The 19,471-nt window shown below is 35.6% G+C and overlaps 1 protein-coding gene across 1 annotated transcript; it reads right to left on the bottom strand.

Annotated features, from left to right (window-relative positions):
* Positions 1 to 1,974: 1,974 nt before the first annotated feature.
* On the bottom strand, positions 1,975 to 4,439 carry EXO70F1 (exocyst subunit exo70 family protein F1). Its single transcript, XM_028221822.2, has one exon. The coding sequence runs from the start codon at positions 4,170 to 4,172 to the stop codon at positions 2,190 to 2,192; it is 1,983 nt and encodes a 660-aa protein (XP_028077623.2). The 5' UTR covers positions 4,173 to 4,439; the 3' UTR covers positions 1,975 to 2,189.
* Between the last annotated feature and the right edge of the window lie 15,032 nt (positions 4,440 to 19,471).

Raw genomic sequence — 19,471 nt, 5'->3', positions numbered from 1 at the left:
GGGGCAGTTGTGTCTGTGGAAGAGAGAGAAAAAGAATAAGAGGAGGAAGAATAAGGTAATGACGGTCGTAGTGATGAGGGTAGGCGGCAATGTTTTTAAAGGCTCAAGGCGCACTAAGGCGCTGAAGGTCTCTCGGGGCCTAGGCGCGGACTTTATTGAAACAAGGCGCACAATCTTAGTAAAAAATAGATAAATTAACATAAACTAATCATTCACATTACTAAGACAAATTTTTTTAAAATAAAAGTAATCAAGACACAGGGTGTAGAAAATAAATTGAAAATAATTTGCAATTCAGTGTAATGTAATGTGTGATTAATTAATTATTTGTAATTTTTTTTCCTACTAGAGAAAAGAAAAAAAAAAAACTGACCACCAGTGTAATATAATTTGTAATTTCAATCTAATATAATTTGTAATTTCAGTGTAAAATAATTACAAATAATTTATATTTTACCAACAGTATAAAATAATTTATAATTTCAGTATAATATAATTTATTTTTATTTTACATACATATATTTGCATTTTTTTATTAATATGTATAAATATATATTATATAAGACATAAGATAATATATACTTAAATATAAGATATAGGTAAAACAGAGACTAGATAAGATAGAGAGAAGTCGAGAGAGAGATCGCGAGCTCGCGAGAGGTGAAGGCGAGAGAGATAGAGAGAGCGATCGAAGTCGAAGGGAGGTCGAGTCGTCGAAGTTGAGAAGCCAATGTCGACGGGAGGTCGTCGAAATCGAGAAGAAGAAGTCGGCGAAGTCAAAGGGAGGTCGTCGAAGTTGTTGCTGACCAGGTTTGTTCTCCTTTACTCTTCTCTTTCCTTTGTTCTTCTTTACTCTTCTTCTCTTTCGTGTACTCTTCTCGCTGCCGTGTTGTATTACATGAGTTACAATCCTAGTTGGAGCCTCTCATACACAGATCACAGCCATTAGATCAGATTCAAGAAGGGGGAAAAAAAAAAAAAAGCCCCTTAGGCTTGTGCCTTGCTATGCCTAGTCCAAGGCGCGTTCAAGGCGCGCGACTCTTCAAACGCACCTCGCCTGGGTCCCCTTCAGGCGCAATGGGTGCGCCTCACTGCGCCTTGCTCCTAGGCGCGCTTTTTACAACACTGGTAGGCGGTGGCAGTGCTTCTCCCCATGAGTGGCGGTGGCAGTGCATTCTCTCCATTAGTTGTTGGCTTTGTTGCTTCTGTTACTTCACTGCTTTTGAAGATAAAGAGAAGTGGGTGTTTGGTTAAATGGATAACAGATTCGTAAGGAGGATAGAATGAAGTGTTAATTGGGTAGTCAGGGCTAAATTTTTCATACATAATCTTATTAAGTGATAATAATAATAAATTATTGTATAGGAGGGCAAAGTTGGTATTCTGATTAGTAAAATTGCCAATGTCAGATTTATCCGTCAAGCTTATTGACAGTTAGTTAACGAAGGGGAGGTTTGTGTTTATAGTCAGGTCAGTATAATTTCAAAAACATGAGGGGAGATCTGTGTAATTAGCCCAAATATCAAAATATTAAAGAAGTGAATAAAACTTGGGTAGTCTTAAACACAGTAATGGACTTTGCTCATCTTTCTCATACATGCATACCATGACAAACAAAAGACATTTAACAACAGAATTTCGCTTCTCTTTTTTCTTTTTGTGGTTTTTGGTTAGTTCTTCGTTTTCTTCTTCCATGGGTTTTTTTATTTTTATTTTTATCAGCAAATGAAAATGATGAAAAGAGACTCAATCTCTAGACAAACAAGCCTACCTAGTACCAACTTTGCTACTGTAGTATCTTTCACGGGTGGTTTTTCCCCCAACCACGCAAGAATAGAGTATGCAACAAACATATAGAAAGCTGCAAGCATAACAACATGCCAAAACAACAATTGTTGTAAAATAGCCCCTTAAATGTGATAAAATCATGGCCACGATCTAAGTTAAACTCTAAATGTGATTTGCGACAGTAGATACATGAAACATGATAAATTTCACACACAAAGGATCTATGACACATGTACAAAATTATTACAGTATATAGAGGGTATGGCTATCCTTCACAAAAACCTGGATTAAAACATCAACAACAACAAAATAAACAGCACATTATCCAGCTAGATTTACGAGGTGAGCTGATTCCAATTAGTCCTTGAAAAAAAGCTTACCTCCTGCATGAATCCTGCATTCTATGAACTACTTTTCCTTCTCAAGTGGTTCAGAACTACAGGCGTTCCTTCAAATAGATCCAATAAATAGTTCTCCAAGTCATCTGGTGTGTATTTTATGTATTTCCCAGCATTCCTGCCACTCTCTAGCTGACTCCCAAACCTTCCCAAAAATGAGCGATAGGCTGGAAGTACTTTCTCTGAAATAGATATTCGGAGCTCTTCACGAAGTTGAGCATCTGGGACCTTCCAAGCTGTCTGGGTCCTATAAATTTCTTCAAAAGCGGCATTGAAATTCTTAAACCTTTCCTTCAAAGCCAACTTAGAGGCATTACCTGAACTCCCACCAATCCCTTCATCCTTCAAAAAAGACAGGACTTTGGTCCATGAACTTCTGAGGTAGGCTGTGGCATATTGGCGAATCTGACCACGGCGCTTGCGAACCCATTGATCTCCCAAAAGCTTTCCAAGCTCAGAATCTTTCACCTTCTGAACCACATAAAGTATGTTATTCATCAAGAATATATATTGCATTGCACCATCCTCATACATTCTTGATTTCTCCTCAAGGTTCGATTCCAGTGATTTTAACAATAAAAGCAATCGGCGTGCAATTGGAGATGTGCCTTCCAAAGACGTATTATTGCCATCATCCCCTTCCAAACGATCATATTCATCCCCAATGTTTTCTAGTAGAGTATTCAGGGTCTCACTGTAATCCACAAGCAATTTCACATAATTCAACACATATCGGGTCAGTGGGTGAATCTCACCACCCAGAGTCGGTTTCCTAGATGCCTCACCCTGAACGGCATTTTCAAACTCCACAAATGTGCCAATAGCTGCCTCCCCCAATCCAGCAAGTACTCCCCGGGCCTCACTGCACACTAGTTCCCCCGATTCATCACTAAACAACATTTGCAAATCTGAAAAAACAACCATCAGCACATCATACATATCGAGTATACGAAACAGCTTCTCTGACGATCTCCTCCCAATTGCAACCGCCTCACCAAAATTCAAGAACTGCATCACGCAACCCTTTGCGGTCTCAACAAAGCAAACCTCTTTAATCAGTTCAGAGCCCTCAAATATTTGTTCACAAAGCTGTTTCTCACCATTCAAAAGAGCCCTAACCACAATCTTAACAGCTTGAATCCATTTCCTCATCTTCTCATCCAAAGAAGTCCACTCAATCTTCTGAACATCCTCAATACTCAGTTTCTCAACGCCTAGAATAGACAAACACTCATCGAGAACATCGCGACGAACATTGCTGTACACTTGACAACACTCTTTCTCATAACCAGACCTAATCATCCGATCAGCGATCTCCTTGAGTTCAACCACAGCATCAGGATGAATCAAGTCCACACGCACATCATCCCCCAAGCTCGCGCCTCTCACGCGACAGTAACTCACCTGCTCATCCCCCCCAAAACTCCCGAAATCCTCGATTTCGCCATCGTTCGAAGCGAACGAAAGCGAACCCCTACGGATCGAGCCGTAAAGCCGCTCGGTATCGAGCGGAACAGTGTTTTGAATCAGAATATGACGAAACTCATCCTCCAGCCTCGACATCGCCAATTGAAGCGCACTCTCCGCCCGATCCACGATCTCGATCCCGGACCTGATCGTGAGATCTTCAGTCAGTTGGAGAATCTCATCCACGGCGGCCAAATACTCCGCCGCCTCGTCGGGCGAGTCCTCCCACCGCAGCGAGTGTCGCGAGGCATCGGAATTCGAATCCCAGCGAAGAATCACCTCTTCAGCAGCTTCGAATCGAGGATCGATCTTGCAATCTCCATCTCCACCAGCACAATCACCTCCGCCGCCGCTCTCGGTTCCATTCGACATCAAACTAGTGATATTGGAGAGGCGATTGTCGAAGCTCGATAAGATCAAGAGCATGTCCTCAGTAGCATCTTTGGATGTGTTGAGACTCTTCACGATTTGCTTAGCTGCCGCCATAACCCTCTCTTGGCCTTCGATCGTCGCCGCCATGAGAGTATATACAGATATAGATATAGAAATACACAGATATGGAAAGGATTGAAGAAAGGGAGAGGAAAGGACTAACCTTTTTGGGGGGAAGATGAAGATGATCGGTGGATTTCTAGGGTTTGTGGTTGGAAGTTTAAAGGCTTGTTGATGAATCCATTTTCTAACACTGTGGGTCTGTGTTTGTGTGTTTTGGCCAGCTTTTAAATGCGTTTACCTAAGCTCATGAGAGAGAAAGAGGAGAGAGAGTAACGTAAGGTTGTCTTGCTTGTGCTTGGTAATACGTAACGGGTAGTGTTGGGTTTGGGTCGGGTCGGAATGTGGATGGTTTATTTTAAAAAAATATATTTGTTGTTTAATTTTTTAAAATTAAATATGATGAAATAAAAAAGTTATAATTATTAAATTGGTTTAATTTTTTTTAAATGACCCCTACAAAATGAATTGTACGAGTCGAAGGACCTTATGGTCTTTTAAATTCTCTTAAATTTATATTTGAACTATTGTTTAAAGGGTATTTACACACAAATTCTAATTTATGGACTTATATTTTATTAAATCCTAACAAAGATCTTTTTGACCTTCAAATCTCATTAAGTTTTAATATTGGAATCGCCTTTCAAACAATGATTGTTCATCATTTATAATTATCTATAAAGGAATATGATAATTTGACATTTATTTTAATTTTTAAAACTTTAAAATATCAACTTTCAAATTAAATATTTTTTAAAAAAAATTATGTACAAAAAATAAATTAATAAATAAATAAATTGAAAAAACTGAATTTTTTTTTTTGTGTAAAACTAAAAAGTTTGAGTATATAAAAGAAGCATGATGGTAGAACATTAATGTGCAAAACTGGAAAAAAAAAAAAAACAAAAAAATTAATAATGTTCTCAGTTTTAAAACTGGAAAAAAAAGTGATAATCTTCTTGGTTTTATTAGATAGTTGAATCAAACCAATAAATAGAAAAGCAAAAACATTTAATTTCATGCTCTGTTTTTTTTTTCTCAATCAGTGAAACAATTATCTAGAATATTATTATGCAAAATTGATAATATTTTTAGTTTAAAAATTGATAATATTCTCATTTTTACTAAATAAAACTTATTGATTCAAAAAATTTTAAATAAAACATGAGCAATCATAACATTTATAAATAAGACTTTTAAATAATTAACTCTTCTTTTAATTTAACCGAAATGTATTAATGAGTGGATCTCAAGCTCATTCAATGTGGATGTTGGGGAAGTGAGTTTTTTTTGTAGGTTTTTTTAGTTATAGGATATTATTAGAGAAAAAAAAATTTTGTGTTTAGAAAGATAGTTGGATTTTTTTGTGGTTGGATGTGATATTTGTGAGAGAAAAAGTGAAATGATTATGGAATTTGATGTGATATTTTATTTGAATTTAGTTTTTTTTAATTTTATAAAATATTTATCTTGTAGTGAAAAAAAAAAAAAAAAACCCAAAAACTAAGCTCCCAAACACTCTTTAGAGCCAAAATCAAACCTGAATGCAGGCTCAACCACTGCATTACTCGACTTGGTTGGAGCTAAGGGTGTGTACACGGTTTGAGAAAAATAACTCAATCTAATTGTTCTCAGTAAGTTGATAATTTGTTAACCCACCACTAAAATATGTACAATATCAAAACCGATGGATTGGTTTGAGTATTTTGGCGATTTTGAAGTAACAAGTTGAGCAGGTTGATAGATTGTAAATTCTAACCCATTGCATAAATAAATTTTAAAAATCATAAGCCTTACAATATAATTTTGAGGCTACAAAAAATAAAATATAAATTTGTTTGATGATATGTATGTGTTTAGAAAACTGTGAAGTGATAATGGTCTAGCATCTAAACATGTGGTGAAAGTCAAGAAAATAAGAAGATTTGCTCCTGATTGAAATGTTTGGTTTATATATAAAAATTAACGAAGTTGATTTTAAATTACATATAACTTAACTTGAATCAATTTAGTAGGTAATTTGTCAACAGGCACAGTTTGGAAAGAAAGTTTTCAGATTTTTTTGGTTATTTTAGTCACAAAAAATAAAATAGGCTATTTTAGTCATAACAAACAAAATATCACATCCAACTCATAATCATTACACTCTGCTCTCACAAGAAAGTCAAAAAAGTTAAAAAGTCAAAAAACCTTTTCCAAATCAAACTTTTTAGCCCAGATTAAAATATTCAAAAAAACTAAAAAGTCAAAAAACTAACCCACCTCCCAAACGACCATTATCAATTGTGGATGGTGGATTAGTGTGATTCGAATGGATTAAAGACATAAATGAATTTTTTTATACACTCCAAATTGAAACCCTTTGTGAAATTATTTGAATTTATTGGATTATTGATTGTTGATTCATTATGAACAGATTGAGGTGTTAAATTTAGAATGTGCCCCAACTCCTCGACTTCTCAAAAAACATCATTTATATTATCATTTCAAAATTTATTTTAATAAGCCCCCTCTAGAAGATATATATACATATATGCCCCTATGACTTTCTTGCCCATATTTTTCCAATTAAATCCTATAGTTTATCCTTAGATTGGCTAGATTGACGAGCTCTTTTATTTTATTTTTTGAATCCGTGCTATGAAAAAGTAAACTTTACATTTATTACTCGAATATATCTCAACTACGGAAAATAATGTACAGTGACTAATTACCTTTTCTCTTATGTTGTGTTTGGTCGAAAATTTTGAAAAGGAATTTAAAAAAAAATAAAAGAAAAAATATATAAAATTAAGTGAAATATAAGTATATTTTATTCATATTTTATTTACATTTTCTATTTCTTTTTCCAAATCCCTTCTCAAATCCCCTAACCAAATACAACATTAGTTTGGCTTCTATCAATAATCCATTAGAGTAGTGCTAGGAACCCTAAATGTTTTACCAAATATTCTACCAAATATCTCACATGATATGAGACCTACATAAAACTCAAATAATATAGATCTCATACCCATATAAACATTTAATAAAATATTTGAACTCCCTAAGAGTATCTCCAACGGTTCATTTCTTTTTTCACCAAATCTGAGTAAAAAATAACTGATTTTCTCAATCTAATATTGTTAGCTCCAACGGTGTGCATCAAAAGGGAATGGGTCGTCCGGTGGGTCGACCGGTAGGGTTTATGATTTTTTTTTTTTGTTTTCCTCCCTTTCTGTTCCTAATTTATTTACTATTTCTTTTTCTCTCCATTACATATTTTTCCTTTTTTGTTGCCTTCAACAATGATTTCCTTCTAAAATCTGATATAAACACATTATCCATATGCCAGACAAGTGATACGATCATAACTGAAAGAAAGCATAGCATAATGACTACCTTAAAATCCATGATGTTCACTTCATTTTCATCATCTTCTTCTTCTTCCTCCTCCTCTGATGATGAGTCTGATGATGAATATATGGTCACACTTTTTGGGGCTTATGAGATGAATAATGCTGGTATGATTCAGATTCTCCAATCAACTGATAGCTCAAAGAAAATAGGTGGTTCTGTTGTAGGTCATAAGTACATACGTTGCGATAGAAGACAGGGTCATGAGAAATTGTTTGCAAATTATTTTGCGGCAAATCCAATGTATTCACATACAATATTTCGGAGACATTTTCGAATGCGTCGTCCTTTGTATTTGCGAATTTTAAATGCAATCTAAGCACACAATTCATATTTTGTTCAAAAAACAAGATGTAGCTCATATTGTTGGATTATGGCCCTGTTTGGTAGGGCTTATTTCAGTTTTTAGCTTAATTTAAGCTATTTTGATGTGTTTGGTTCAGCTTAACAATACCGTTTATAGCTTTTTGTAAGTCAAAAATCAACTTATTCTTTGAGTGAGGGAGGAGAAGCTTAATTTATAAGTAAAAAATCAGCTTATGTTCACAGTTATAAGTTATAAGCTGTTAAACTATAAGCTATAATCACTTTCCCATAGCTCTACCAAACGGGGCTTATCTCCCCTACAAAAAAATGACTTCAGCTATGAGAATATTGTCATATGGAGTGGCAGCAGATGCAGTTGATGATTATATACGTATCAAGGAAAGCACTGCAATTCAAAGTTTGCAACAATTTTGTAATTCAGTGATTGAAATCTTCAGACCAGAATATCTGAGATTTTCAACACCAACTGATATTGCTAGATTACTTGCTATTAGGGAGGTTTGGGGGTTTCTAGGTATATTGGAAAGTTTAGATTGGATGCATTGGGAGTGGAAAAATTGTCCAAAGGCCCAAGGTCAATACGTAGGCTATCAAAAAAAGCCAACCATTATTCTGGAAGCAATAGCAGCTTATGACTTATGGATTTGGCATGCATTTTTTGGAATGTGTGGCTCACATAATGACTTGATTGTGTTGGACCGATTGCCTATGTTTTCTGATCTTGCTTAAGGTAAAGCTCTCCCTGTCCATTACACTATTAATGGACATAGTTATAATATAGGTTATTACTTTGCTTATGGTATATACCCTCAATGGATAACACTGATTCAAACAATTTATTCTCCCCAAGGAGCAAAGAAACAACATTTTGTAATGATGCAAGAGTCTGCAAGGAAAGATGTAGAGCAGGCATTCGGAGTGCTTCAATCTTGATTTGCAATTATAGGTGGTGTTGTACATTTTTGGGATCCGAAAATGCTTGGGAACATAATGAAGAGTTGCATTATATTATATAATATGATTGTCGAAGATGAGAGGGAGGAGTACCTTGATTTCGATTATGAACTTTCATCAACCAACGCACCAGTGCAACTTTCCTCTACTTCTACCAATGACTCCCAATCATTTTTGTCTCGTCATTTAGGTATTAGAGATAAAAATGCATATCATGCCCTCCGTAATGATTTAATAGAACATATGTGGCATCTTCATGGTGAAAACTAAATTCACTACATTGACGCAAACATTTAATTTTGTTTATAGTTTTGGAATGGGAGGTTGTCTTGTTTGTACTCTTCATAGTTTTATCAATATTAACCAAGTAGTTGAGAAGTTCTGTTATGATGTTCTGTTGCGATGATCCAATCTATAATATTGAGAGTTGTTCAGTGTTCAATTAATAATTTATAAATGTTGTCTGCTTAGATATATCTACATAAATTTAATTACCAAAGAATTACAATTTATAATAACCATGTCTTAATCAGTTACAAAATAATGAGAAAATGCTCACTGATGTTATTGGAAGTCTTATATTTAAATATTGAAAGATTCATGAATTTTGGAAATTCATTTATTCACAATTCATATTTATTGATGTGGCATATGAATTTATTCAGTATACGAATTTATTGATGTGGCATACAAATTTATTCCGTACATATATTTATTCAGTACATTTATGTATTGATGTGGAATTCATTTATCCATATATTTATTGATGTTGGTTGGCTTATTATTGATGATGTTGCTAGTCATTTATTGATGTTGCTTGGCTTATTAGTGATGATGTTGCCATTCATTTATTTACAAAATAAATTCATTCAAATTACAGATATGGCATACGAATTCAATGGCTCATTAAATGAGTCAATGCCTCATTTTACACACACCACCATCCATTCAATTTATTCAACCAATTTACCAACCACATTAATTCCCTCCACCACCTACCTCAATAATTCACCCTCTATATCAGCTCAAGCTTGTAGATGAAATAGATTCACTCTATACAAACTCGCATCACCAAATTCACTATATTCACAGATTCATTCTATCCAGAGATTCCCTCTATACAAACACATTCACTCTATTCCCTCCACCACCACCTTCAAATTCGGCATCACTAAATTCTGTTCCCAAACACAACATATTCACTCTATTGGAAATGTGAATCTAGAGAATCAGCAAGGTAAAGCATCTGAACCAACAAGGCCAACATTAGCAGGAACAACAAGCCGGCAGCAAAGTAGAGTGAGTGTTGAACACATGGGTCAACTGGTGGGTCAACCGATTGGTCAACCGGCCCTGTACAATTTTTTTTTTTTTTTTTTTTCCATTTTAGTGTGCACTTCCTTGCACTTCTGCACACCACATTTCAATGAGCACAACAGCATGTTTTATTTGTTCAAGTTTAACCTTCTGAAGAGCATAACACCATGTTTTAATCAAACTACATTAATGTTTAACCTTGGAAATTCACTTCTCTCATACGAAACAGACAACTGAATTTTTTTTTTCCCCCCTCCATTTCAGTGTGCACTTCCTTGCACTTGTGCACACCACATTTCAGTGAGCATAACACCATGTTTTATTTGTTGAAGTTTAACCTTCTGAAGAGCATAACACCATGTTTTAATCAAACTACATTAATGTTTATCCTTGGAAGTTTACTTCTCTCATATGAAACAGACAATTGAATTGCATTAACAGACAAGTGAATATAAGATCAAAAATGGAAATTTTCAAGTAATTTTTAAACTCCTAGTTTGCTATTCTCGTTGATGTAAGATCATCATTATTTGGTAAAAGCTCAGGGTGAAAGCTAATTTTTCATGGTGAAAGATTATTTCCATTTTACAGTAAAGTTTTACAGCTCTAATTCACGTTTTATATGTAACACATTTCCATTAAAATTCAATAGATATTGACATCATGCCTAGAACTAAAAGAGCCAGACCAGAACTTGGTGAAAGCTCCAACCCTCCACGACGCCAACAGCAGCCTCAAAATCAGTCTTATCCTACTACTGATTTTCTCAGTGAAGCACATGAACAAGTCTTTCAAAGCTTCTCCAGCCGACCTATTGTAATAGGGAGGAGGGTAAATCTGCCACCTCAATATGATGCACTATTAGTTAGTAAACTTAAAGCAATGGGATGGCTAAATTTAATTAATTTACCCCAAAAGGTATATCCAAAGCTGATGTCTCTATTTTATGTTCACCTAAGAGGTACTAACGAAAAAGATGAAAATTTTACTCTTTTGTCTTATGTGAAAGAAAAGGGGATTCAATTTGATATTCCTACTTTGGCAAGAATTATTGGAGTTGAGGTAGGTGATATGTATATCCATTTTCAGAGTGAGGCTGAGTTAGTTAATATTGTTTGTAATAGCAGTGACGTATATACTACTATTTGTGAGAACAGATTTAGCGGGACTAATCTACAAGCAAGACATTTGAAACCCTATCTTCGGATTCTCCACCGATGGATTGTAGAAAATGTCACTCCGAAAATGGGACATTTTGATGTTGTCTCATATTTTAATGCCTATTTGTTATACTGTTTTGAAGTTGGCCATAAAATAGATTTGTGTTACATAATAATGAAAGAAATAATGTACGCAAATCTTGCTCAATTCATGGGCCGGTCATTACTTTTTGGGGCACTCCTAACAAAAATTTTCAAACATTTTAGGGTTCACCTTGTAGATGAAATGGAGACCAAAATCTGTTCACCCATTAATCAGTACATACTGACCCGTGCTGGTGGAGCCAACAATTTAATGGGAAGTCTTAATGCATATGACCCAGAAGATGAAGTCCCACCAGATGATGCTCCAGAAGGTCTTCATGCCAATGTGATACCATCAACTGAACAACCTCAATATTGGACTGAGTTTTGGGCTATAGAAGAACAACGTTATAATCAGAGTGTTCAATGGGAACATCAAATGACTCATCACGTCAATTCATTGGGTACTCAGTTTGATACATTTGCCACTGCGCAGAACCCATTAATTCAACAATTTGGTGAGTTCCGTTTAGACATTGAAAGACGTAATGAAGTGGCAAACAATCGCATAGTCCTTCAATGTCTAAACGGAACTCACCAAATTGTTGAATTAATGAGTTCTGCGCAGTGGCAAATGCATCAAACTGAATACCCAACGAATTGATCTGATTAGCCATTTGATGTTTCCATTGAACGTGCTGATTATAACGTTATTCTTTCAGGGCCAAAAACTCAGTCCAATATTGAGAGTGTTTAGTTGATGGCATCACATTGGCATGAGAATCTTCTGGAGCATCATTTGGTGGGACTTCATCTTCTGGGTCATATGCATTAAGACTTCCCATTAAATTGTCGGCTCCATCAGCGCGGGTCAGTGTGTACTGATTAATGGGTGAACAAATTTTGGTCTCCATTTTATCTATAAAGTAAACCCTAAAATGTTTAAAAAATTTTGTCATGAGTGCCCCAAAAAGTAATGACTGGCCCATGAATTGAGCAAGATTTGCATACATTATTTCTTTCATTATTATGTAACACAAATCTATTTTATGGCCAACTTCAAAATAGTATAACAAATAGGCATTAAAATATGGGACAACATCAAAATGTCCTCTTTTCGGAGTGACATTTTCTACAATCCACCGGTGGAGAATCCGAAGATAGGGTTTCAAATGTTTTGCTTGTAGATTAGTCCCGCTAAATCTGTTCTCACAAATAGTAGTATATACGTCACTGCTATTACCAACAATATTAACTAACTCAGCCTCACTCTGAAAATGGATTTGCATATCACCTACCTCAACTCCAATAATTCTTTCCAAAGTAGGAATATCAAACTGAATCCCCTTTTTTTTCACAAAAGACAAAAGAGTAAAATTTCCATCTTCTTTGTTAGTACCTCTTAGGTGAACATAAAATAGAGACATCAACCGTGGATATACCTTTTGGGGTAAATTAATTAAATTTAGCCATCTCATTGCTTCAAATTTACTAACTAATAGTGCATCATATTGAGGTGGCAGATTTACCCTCCTCTCTATTACAATAGGCCAGCTGGAGAAGCTTTGAAAGGCTTGTTCATGTGCTTTACTGAGAAAATCAGCAGTAGGATAAGACTGATTTTGAGGCTACTATTGGCGTTGTGGAGGGTTGGAGCTTTCACCAAGTTCTGGTCAGGCTCTTTTAGTTCTAGGCTTGATGTCAATATCTATTGAATTTTAATGGAAATGTGTTACATATGAAAGGTGAATTAGAGCTGTAAAACTTTACTATAAACTAGAAATGAGCTTTCACCATGAAAAATTAACTTTCACCATAAGCTTTTACCAAATAATTATGATCTTACATCAACGAGAATAGCAAACCAGGAGTTTAAAAATTACTTGAAAATTTTCATTTTTGATCTTATATTCACTTGTTTGTTAATGCAATTCAATTGTCTGTTTCATATGAGAGAAGTGAACTTCCAAGGATAAACATTAATGTAGTTTGATTAAAACATGGTGTTATGCTCTTCAGAAGGTTAAACTTCAACAAATAAAACATGTTGTTATGCTCACTGAAATGTGGTGTGCACAAGTGCAAGGAAGTGCACACTGAAATGGAAAAAAAAAAAAAAAAGGTTCAGTTGTCAGTTTCGTATGAGAGAAGTGAATTTCCAAGGTTAAACATTAATGTAGTTTGATTAAAACATGGTGTTATGCTCTTCAGAAGGTTAAACTTGAACAAATAAAACATGTTGTGCTCACTGAAATGTGGTGTGCAGAAGTGCAAGGAAGTGCACACTGAAATGGAAAAAAAAATGATGTAGGGCCGGTTGACCAACCGGTTGACCCACTAGTTGACCCATGTGTTCAACACTCACTCTGCTTTGCTGTTGGCTTGTGGTTCCTGCTGATGTTGGCCTTGTTGGTTCAGATGCTTTGCCTTGCTGATTCTCTGGATTCACACTTCCAATATACTGTTTCTATAGAGTGAATATGTTGTGTTTGGGAACAGAATTTGGTGATGCCGAATTTGAAGGTGGTGGTGGAGGGAATAGAGTGAATGTGTTTGTATAGAGGGAATCTGTGGATAGAGTGAATCTGTGAATAGAGTGAATTTGGTGATGCCGAGTTTGTATAGAGTGAATCTGTTTCATCTACAAGCTTGAGCTGATATAGAGGGTGAATTATTGAGGTAGGTGGTGGAGGGAATTAATGTGGTTGGTAAATTGGTTGAATGAATTGAATGGATGATGGTGTGTGTAAAATGAAGCATTGACTTATTTGATAAGCCATTGAATTCGTATGCCACATCTATAGTTTGAATGAATTTATTTTGTAAATAAATGAATGGCAACATCATCACTAATAAGCCAAGCAACATCAATAAATGAATGGCAACATCATCAGTAATAAGCCAACCAACATCAATAAATATATGGATAAATGAATTCCACATCAATACATATATGTACTGAATAAATTTGCATGCCACATCAATAAATTCGTATACTGAATAAATTCATATGCCACATCAATAAATATGAATTGTGAATAAATGAATTTCCAAAATTCATGAATCTTTCAATATTTAAATATAAGACTTCCAATAACATCAGTGAGCATTTTCTCATTATTTTGTAACTGATTAAGACATGGTTATTATAAATTGTAATTCTTTGGTAATTAAATTTATGTAGATATATCTAAGCAGACAACATTTATAAATTATTAATTGAACACTAAATAACTCTCAATATTATAGATTGGATCATCATAACAAAACATCATCACAGAACTTCTCAACTACTTGGTTAATATTGATAAAATTATGAAGAGTACAAACAAGACAAACTCCTATTCCAAAACTATAAACAAAATCGCATGTTCGCGTCGATGTGGTGAATTTAGTTTTCACCATGAAGATGCCACATATGTTATATTAAATCATTACAGAGGGCATGATATGCATCTTTATCTCTAATACCTAAATAACGAGACAAAAATGATTGGAAGTCATTGGTAGGAGTAGAGGAAAGTTGTACTGGTGTGTTGGTTGATGAAAGTTCATAATCGAAATCAAGGTGTTCCTCCCTCTCATATTCGACAATCATATTATGAAATATAATGCAACTCTTCATTATGTTCCCAAGCATTTTCGGATCCCAAAAACATACAGCACCACCTATAATTGCAAATCGAGATTGAAGCACTCTGAATGCCCACTCTACATCTTTCCTTGCAGACTCTTGCATCATTGCAAAATGTTGTTTCTTTGCTCCTTAGGGAGAAGAAATTGTTTGAACCAGTGTTGCCCATTGAGGGTATATACCATCAGCAAGGTAATAACCCATATTATAGCTATGTCCATTAATAGTGTAATGGACAGGGGGAGTTTTACCTTGAGCAAGATCAAAAAACAAAGGCGATCGGTCCAACACATTCAAGTCATTGTGTGAGCCAGGCATTCTAAAAAATGCATGCCAAATCCATAAGTCATAAGATGCTACTACTTCAAGAATAATTGTTGGTTTTTTTTGATGGCCTACTTATTGACCTTGCCATGCCTTTGGACAATTTTTTCACTCCCAATGCTTGCAATCTAAACTTCCCAACATACCCGGAAACCCCCGAACCTCCCCAATAGCAAGTAATCTAGCAATATCAGTTGGTGTTGGAGATCTCAGATATTCTGGTCTGAAGATTTCAATCACTGAATTACAAAATTGTTGCAAATTTTGAATTGCAGTTATTTCCTCGATACGTATATAATCATCAACTGCATCTGCTGCCATTCCATATGACAATATTCTCATAGCTGAAGTCATTTTTTGTAGGGGAGATAATCCAACAATATGAGCTGCATCTTGTTTTTTAACAAAATATGAATTGTGTGCTTGGATTACATTCAAAATTCGTAGATACAAAGGACGATGCATTCGAAAACGTCTCCGAAACATTATAGGTAACTACACTAGATTTGCCGCAAAATAATCTGCAAACAATCTCTCATCACCCTGCCTTCTATTGCAACGTATGTACTTATGACCTACAACAGAACCACCTATTTTCTTTGAGCTATCAGTTGACTGGAGAATCTGAATCATACCAGCATAATTCATCTGATAAGCCCCCAAAAGTGTGACCATATATTCATCATCAGACTCCTGAGGAAGAAGAAGATGATGAAAATGAAGTGAACATCATGGATTTTAAGGTAGTCATTATGCTTTGTTTTCTTTCAGCTATGATCGTATCACTTGTCTGGTATATGGATAATGTGTTTATATCAGATTTTAGAAGGAAATCATTGTTGGAGGCAATAAAAAACAAAAAATATGTAATGGAGGGAAAAGGAAATAGTAAACAAATTGGGAACAGAAAGGAAGGGAAACAAAATTTTTTTTCATAAACCCTCCGGTCGACCCCTTCTCTTATGATGCATACCGTTGGAGCTAGCCATATCAGATTGAGAAAAATAGCTATTTTTTACTCAAATTTGGTGAAAAAATAAATGAACCGTTGGAGATGCTCTGATTCATTAACCTTTCATCTCACCATCAAATTAAAAGCCGAACTCCATAGACAATTTAAACTCGAATTTTGACTTACAATTTATTTTTCATTTAATATTAGGATAATTCTATTTACATATCATCAATCTTCTTAGTATACATCATTACTTAATACACATACATAATAATTTTTTGATTGTGAAAATTTCTCAGTTCACACCATAACTTTCCTTTTTTAATCCTAAGCTAATAAATTGATACACACCACACCTAAAACATTCAATTTTTTATGTATAAACATTTAATATTTGATCAACCTTAATAATTTGGACAAAATAATTTTGTTTAAAATATAAATAATTGAACATTTTAGAAATGTTCAACTCTAATTATTCGAATAGATGATGAACGAATAAGTCATCTTCTATACGAACGAGACAAACAAAAAAGCACACTGACCTTTTTATTATTGTATTGTTTTAAATCAACAATCTAAGTATCATTTATGGTGTGCAAATCTTCAAAAGTAATTAATTTCAATATTCTTAAAATCTTAAATCTTCAAAAATAATAATATTTTGAATTTGAAAAATAATTGTGAAAATTATAATGGCGAAGATGATGAGTTTAGTGTGTTAGATTATAATAGTGAAGATGATGATTGTAGTGTGCTTGATTATAATATAATAGTGAAGATGATGAGTGCAGTGTGTTTGATTATAATGGTAAAGATGAACAGAATTGGATGAGTATTAGAAAAGAGGTTTGTTCCAAAAGATAAATGCAAATGTAATGGTATGTAAAGAGAGATTTGTATTTTCATATATGAATTACTTAAATAAGTACATATAAATTTAATTATTAAATAGTATGTACCGAGAGGATTAAAATCTTCCTTTATATCTGTGGGGATATATTTTCTGAGTACCAACACGTGGCTAAGGTGACGTCGACGTGTTAGCAGGGGTGCCACGTGTCTTGGTCGTGACGCCGATGTGATCTCGGATAGGCCGAGGTTATCTCTGAAAATATCGGAGTCCGGGATAAACGGATAAGGGACAAGAGTACTAGAATGAGAAAGGACTTCAGCTTGGATAATGATAAAACTCTTAGGGAGTTCATCTTTATCTATAGGAGAGTCTAAGATAAGCACTGAGCTGAAGTCCGTTGAAGCTAGGCTTCTATTGGGACTAAGATTGGGTTAACTATAAAAGAGAGGCACCCCCATAGGTCTAAGGTATGCAATTTATATTCTGAACAGTGAGTTAAGCACTTGATCTATCTTTGAGAGATAACTGACTTGATCGTCGGAGTGCCCCCGAATGGACGAACCACCGCCGGAATCTCTTCTTTCTGTTGCAGGTCAATCTGCAGACGTCCCCGAACGCCCCGGGAGGATGAGTCCCATTCTGTTTATTTGGGCTCACTACAGTTCGAACTCTCAAATTGTCACGGTTCTTAATCTGAACCAAAGAGTCCAAATCCGGCAAATCGTTTTTGAAAACAGATTTTTGGAAAGAAGTGCCAAACATGGACTGTTTTGCCAGATACAGAGTCGCCACCTAAATATTTATTTTTGGGAAAATTTAGGAAACCCTGACTCGGTGCCAAAGGCCACGTGTCCCTCATCACCAAAGTTGCCTCGGCTCGGGAACTTGGGTACGATTGGGGAAGGTCAGATATGAGCACCCCCTCTCGCCCGATCAAAGATCAGCCTCTACTAACCGTGATATCTTGTTTTGAAGGCATTATGTGTTCCTAATCCGGTTATTAGCCTAGAATTACTATGTTATGCGCATAGCAAACAAGTATAGACCAAATCGCCTAAATTGGAACAAAACATTGCATGTTTGTTTTGAAAATGGTTTGCTACTCGCAAGTAGGCAAAAATGCAGGTTTTGCCACCCTCAAGTGGGTTTTAGAAAAGATGGTTTTGCCACTATCTAGTGGGCTTAAAACTCACAGTTTTAGTGCATTATTCCAATTTAGGTAATTCAACCTCCATCCACAGACACTCAGGCAGTTATATCACATAAGCAGCTAGCCTCATGGTAAGTATGCTGTCATGTTTAACATTCACACTCATGCGAGATGCTAAAGCACAAAACACTTACAGTGTACTCCAATCCAAAACAAAGAACTCGTTAGCAATCAATGTATGATCCAAGTCCATGTTAAGTGCCTAATGCGACGCACACAGAATGCAATTAGGATAGGCTCGGCTAATCCTAGGATGGCATGTGGAACGCACAAATAGCATGTATTCAAGTTAGATTTGAAATATTTATGCAGTTAACATGATGCGCCGAGCCCCCGCTGTATGCAATACTGATGAATGATGCACGCATGCATAGCATGAGGTATGCTAGATTAAATATGCCCTAATACTAACCATCAAAGCAAGTAAGTAAAAGGGACAAAGAAGTGGGGGTCGGAAGACATGCACACACGCACCCACACTTATTACAAATTCACCCTCGCTCGGAGGGACCAAAAGAATAATACAAACTGAATAAGTAATTAACTACTCTAGCTAATTAAATATTACAAACCCTTAATTAATTAAACAAATTAATTAAGCTACTAAAGCAGTAAAAGCAACCTCGGGAAGAGGGATGAATGCATGCTCGGATTGGCTTCGCTCGGAAATCCATTGCCATGACACATGTTTGCCTCTGTTTTACCTGCTCTGCTCCTCTGAAAATTGCACAAGTCCCAGGGAGCACTCTATGGACACTGTGGAACACCACTGGCTAAGACAGAACACCATCGGCCATATCCGGGTGGTCATCGACCATCTGTAAAGCCATCGGCCAATAATGGATGGCCGGTTGGCAGTATAGATGGCCGGCCGGCCAAAACTTCCTGCAGAACCTGTTTTGACAGCAGCAGAGGGCAAAACATGGCATGACAATGCATTTCAAGCAAATGTGTGCATCACCACATCCCTTATCATGTTTGTGACTCAAAGGGGTATGGTGTTCGATTCTCGGACCACCAATCGCGTATTTCAATGCGTGATGGCCCAAAAGCCAAGTGTGCAACTTCAATATCAAATGAAATGCACACACAAAACACATCAAAGGCCC

Source organism: Camellia sinensis, chromosome 4 (assembly GCF_055761805.1).
Source record: "Camellia sinensis isolate YWXY chromosome 4, ASM5576180v1, whole genome shotgun sequence".
In the NCBI taxonomy this organism is placed as follows: domain Eukaryota; kingdom Viridiplantae; phylum Streptophyta; class Magnoliopsida; order Ericales; family Theaceae; genus Camellia; species Camellia sinensis.
The sequence above is the reverse complement of the archived record's forward strand: the minus strand, read 5'-3'. Positions and strand labels throughout refer to the sequence as shown.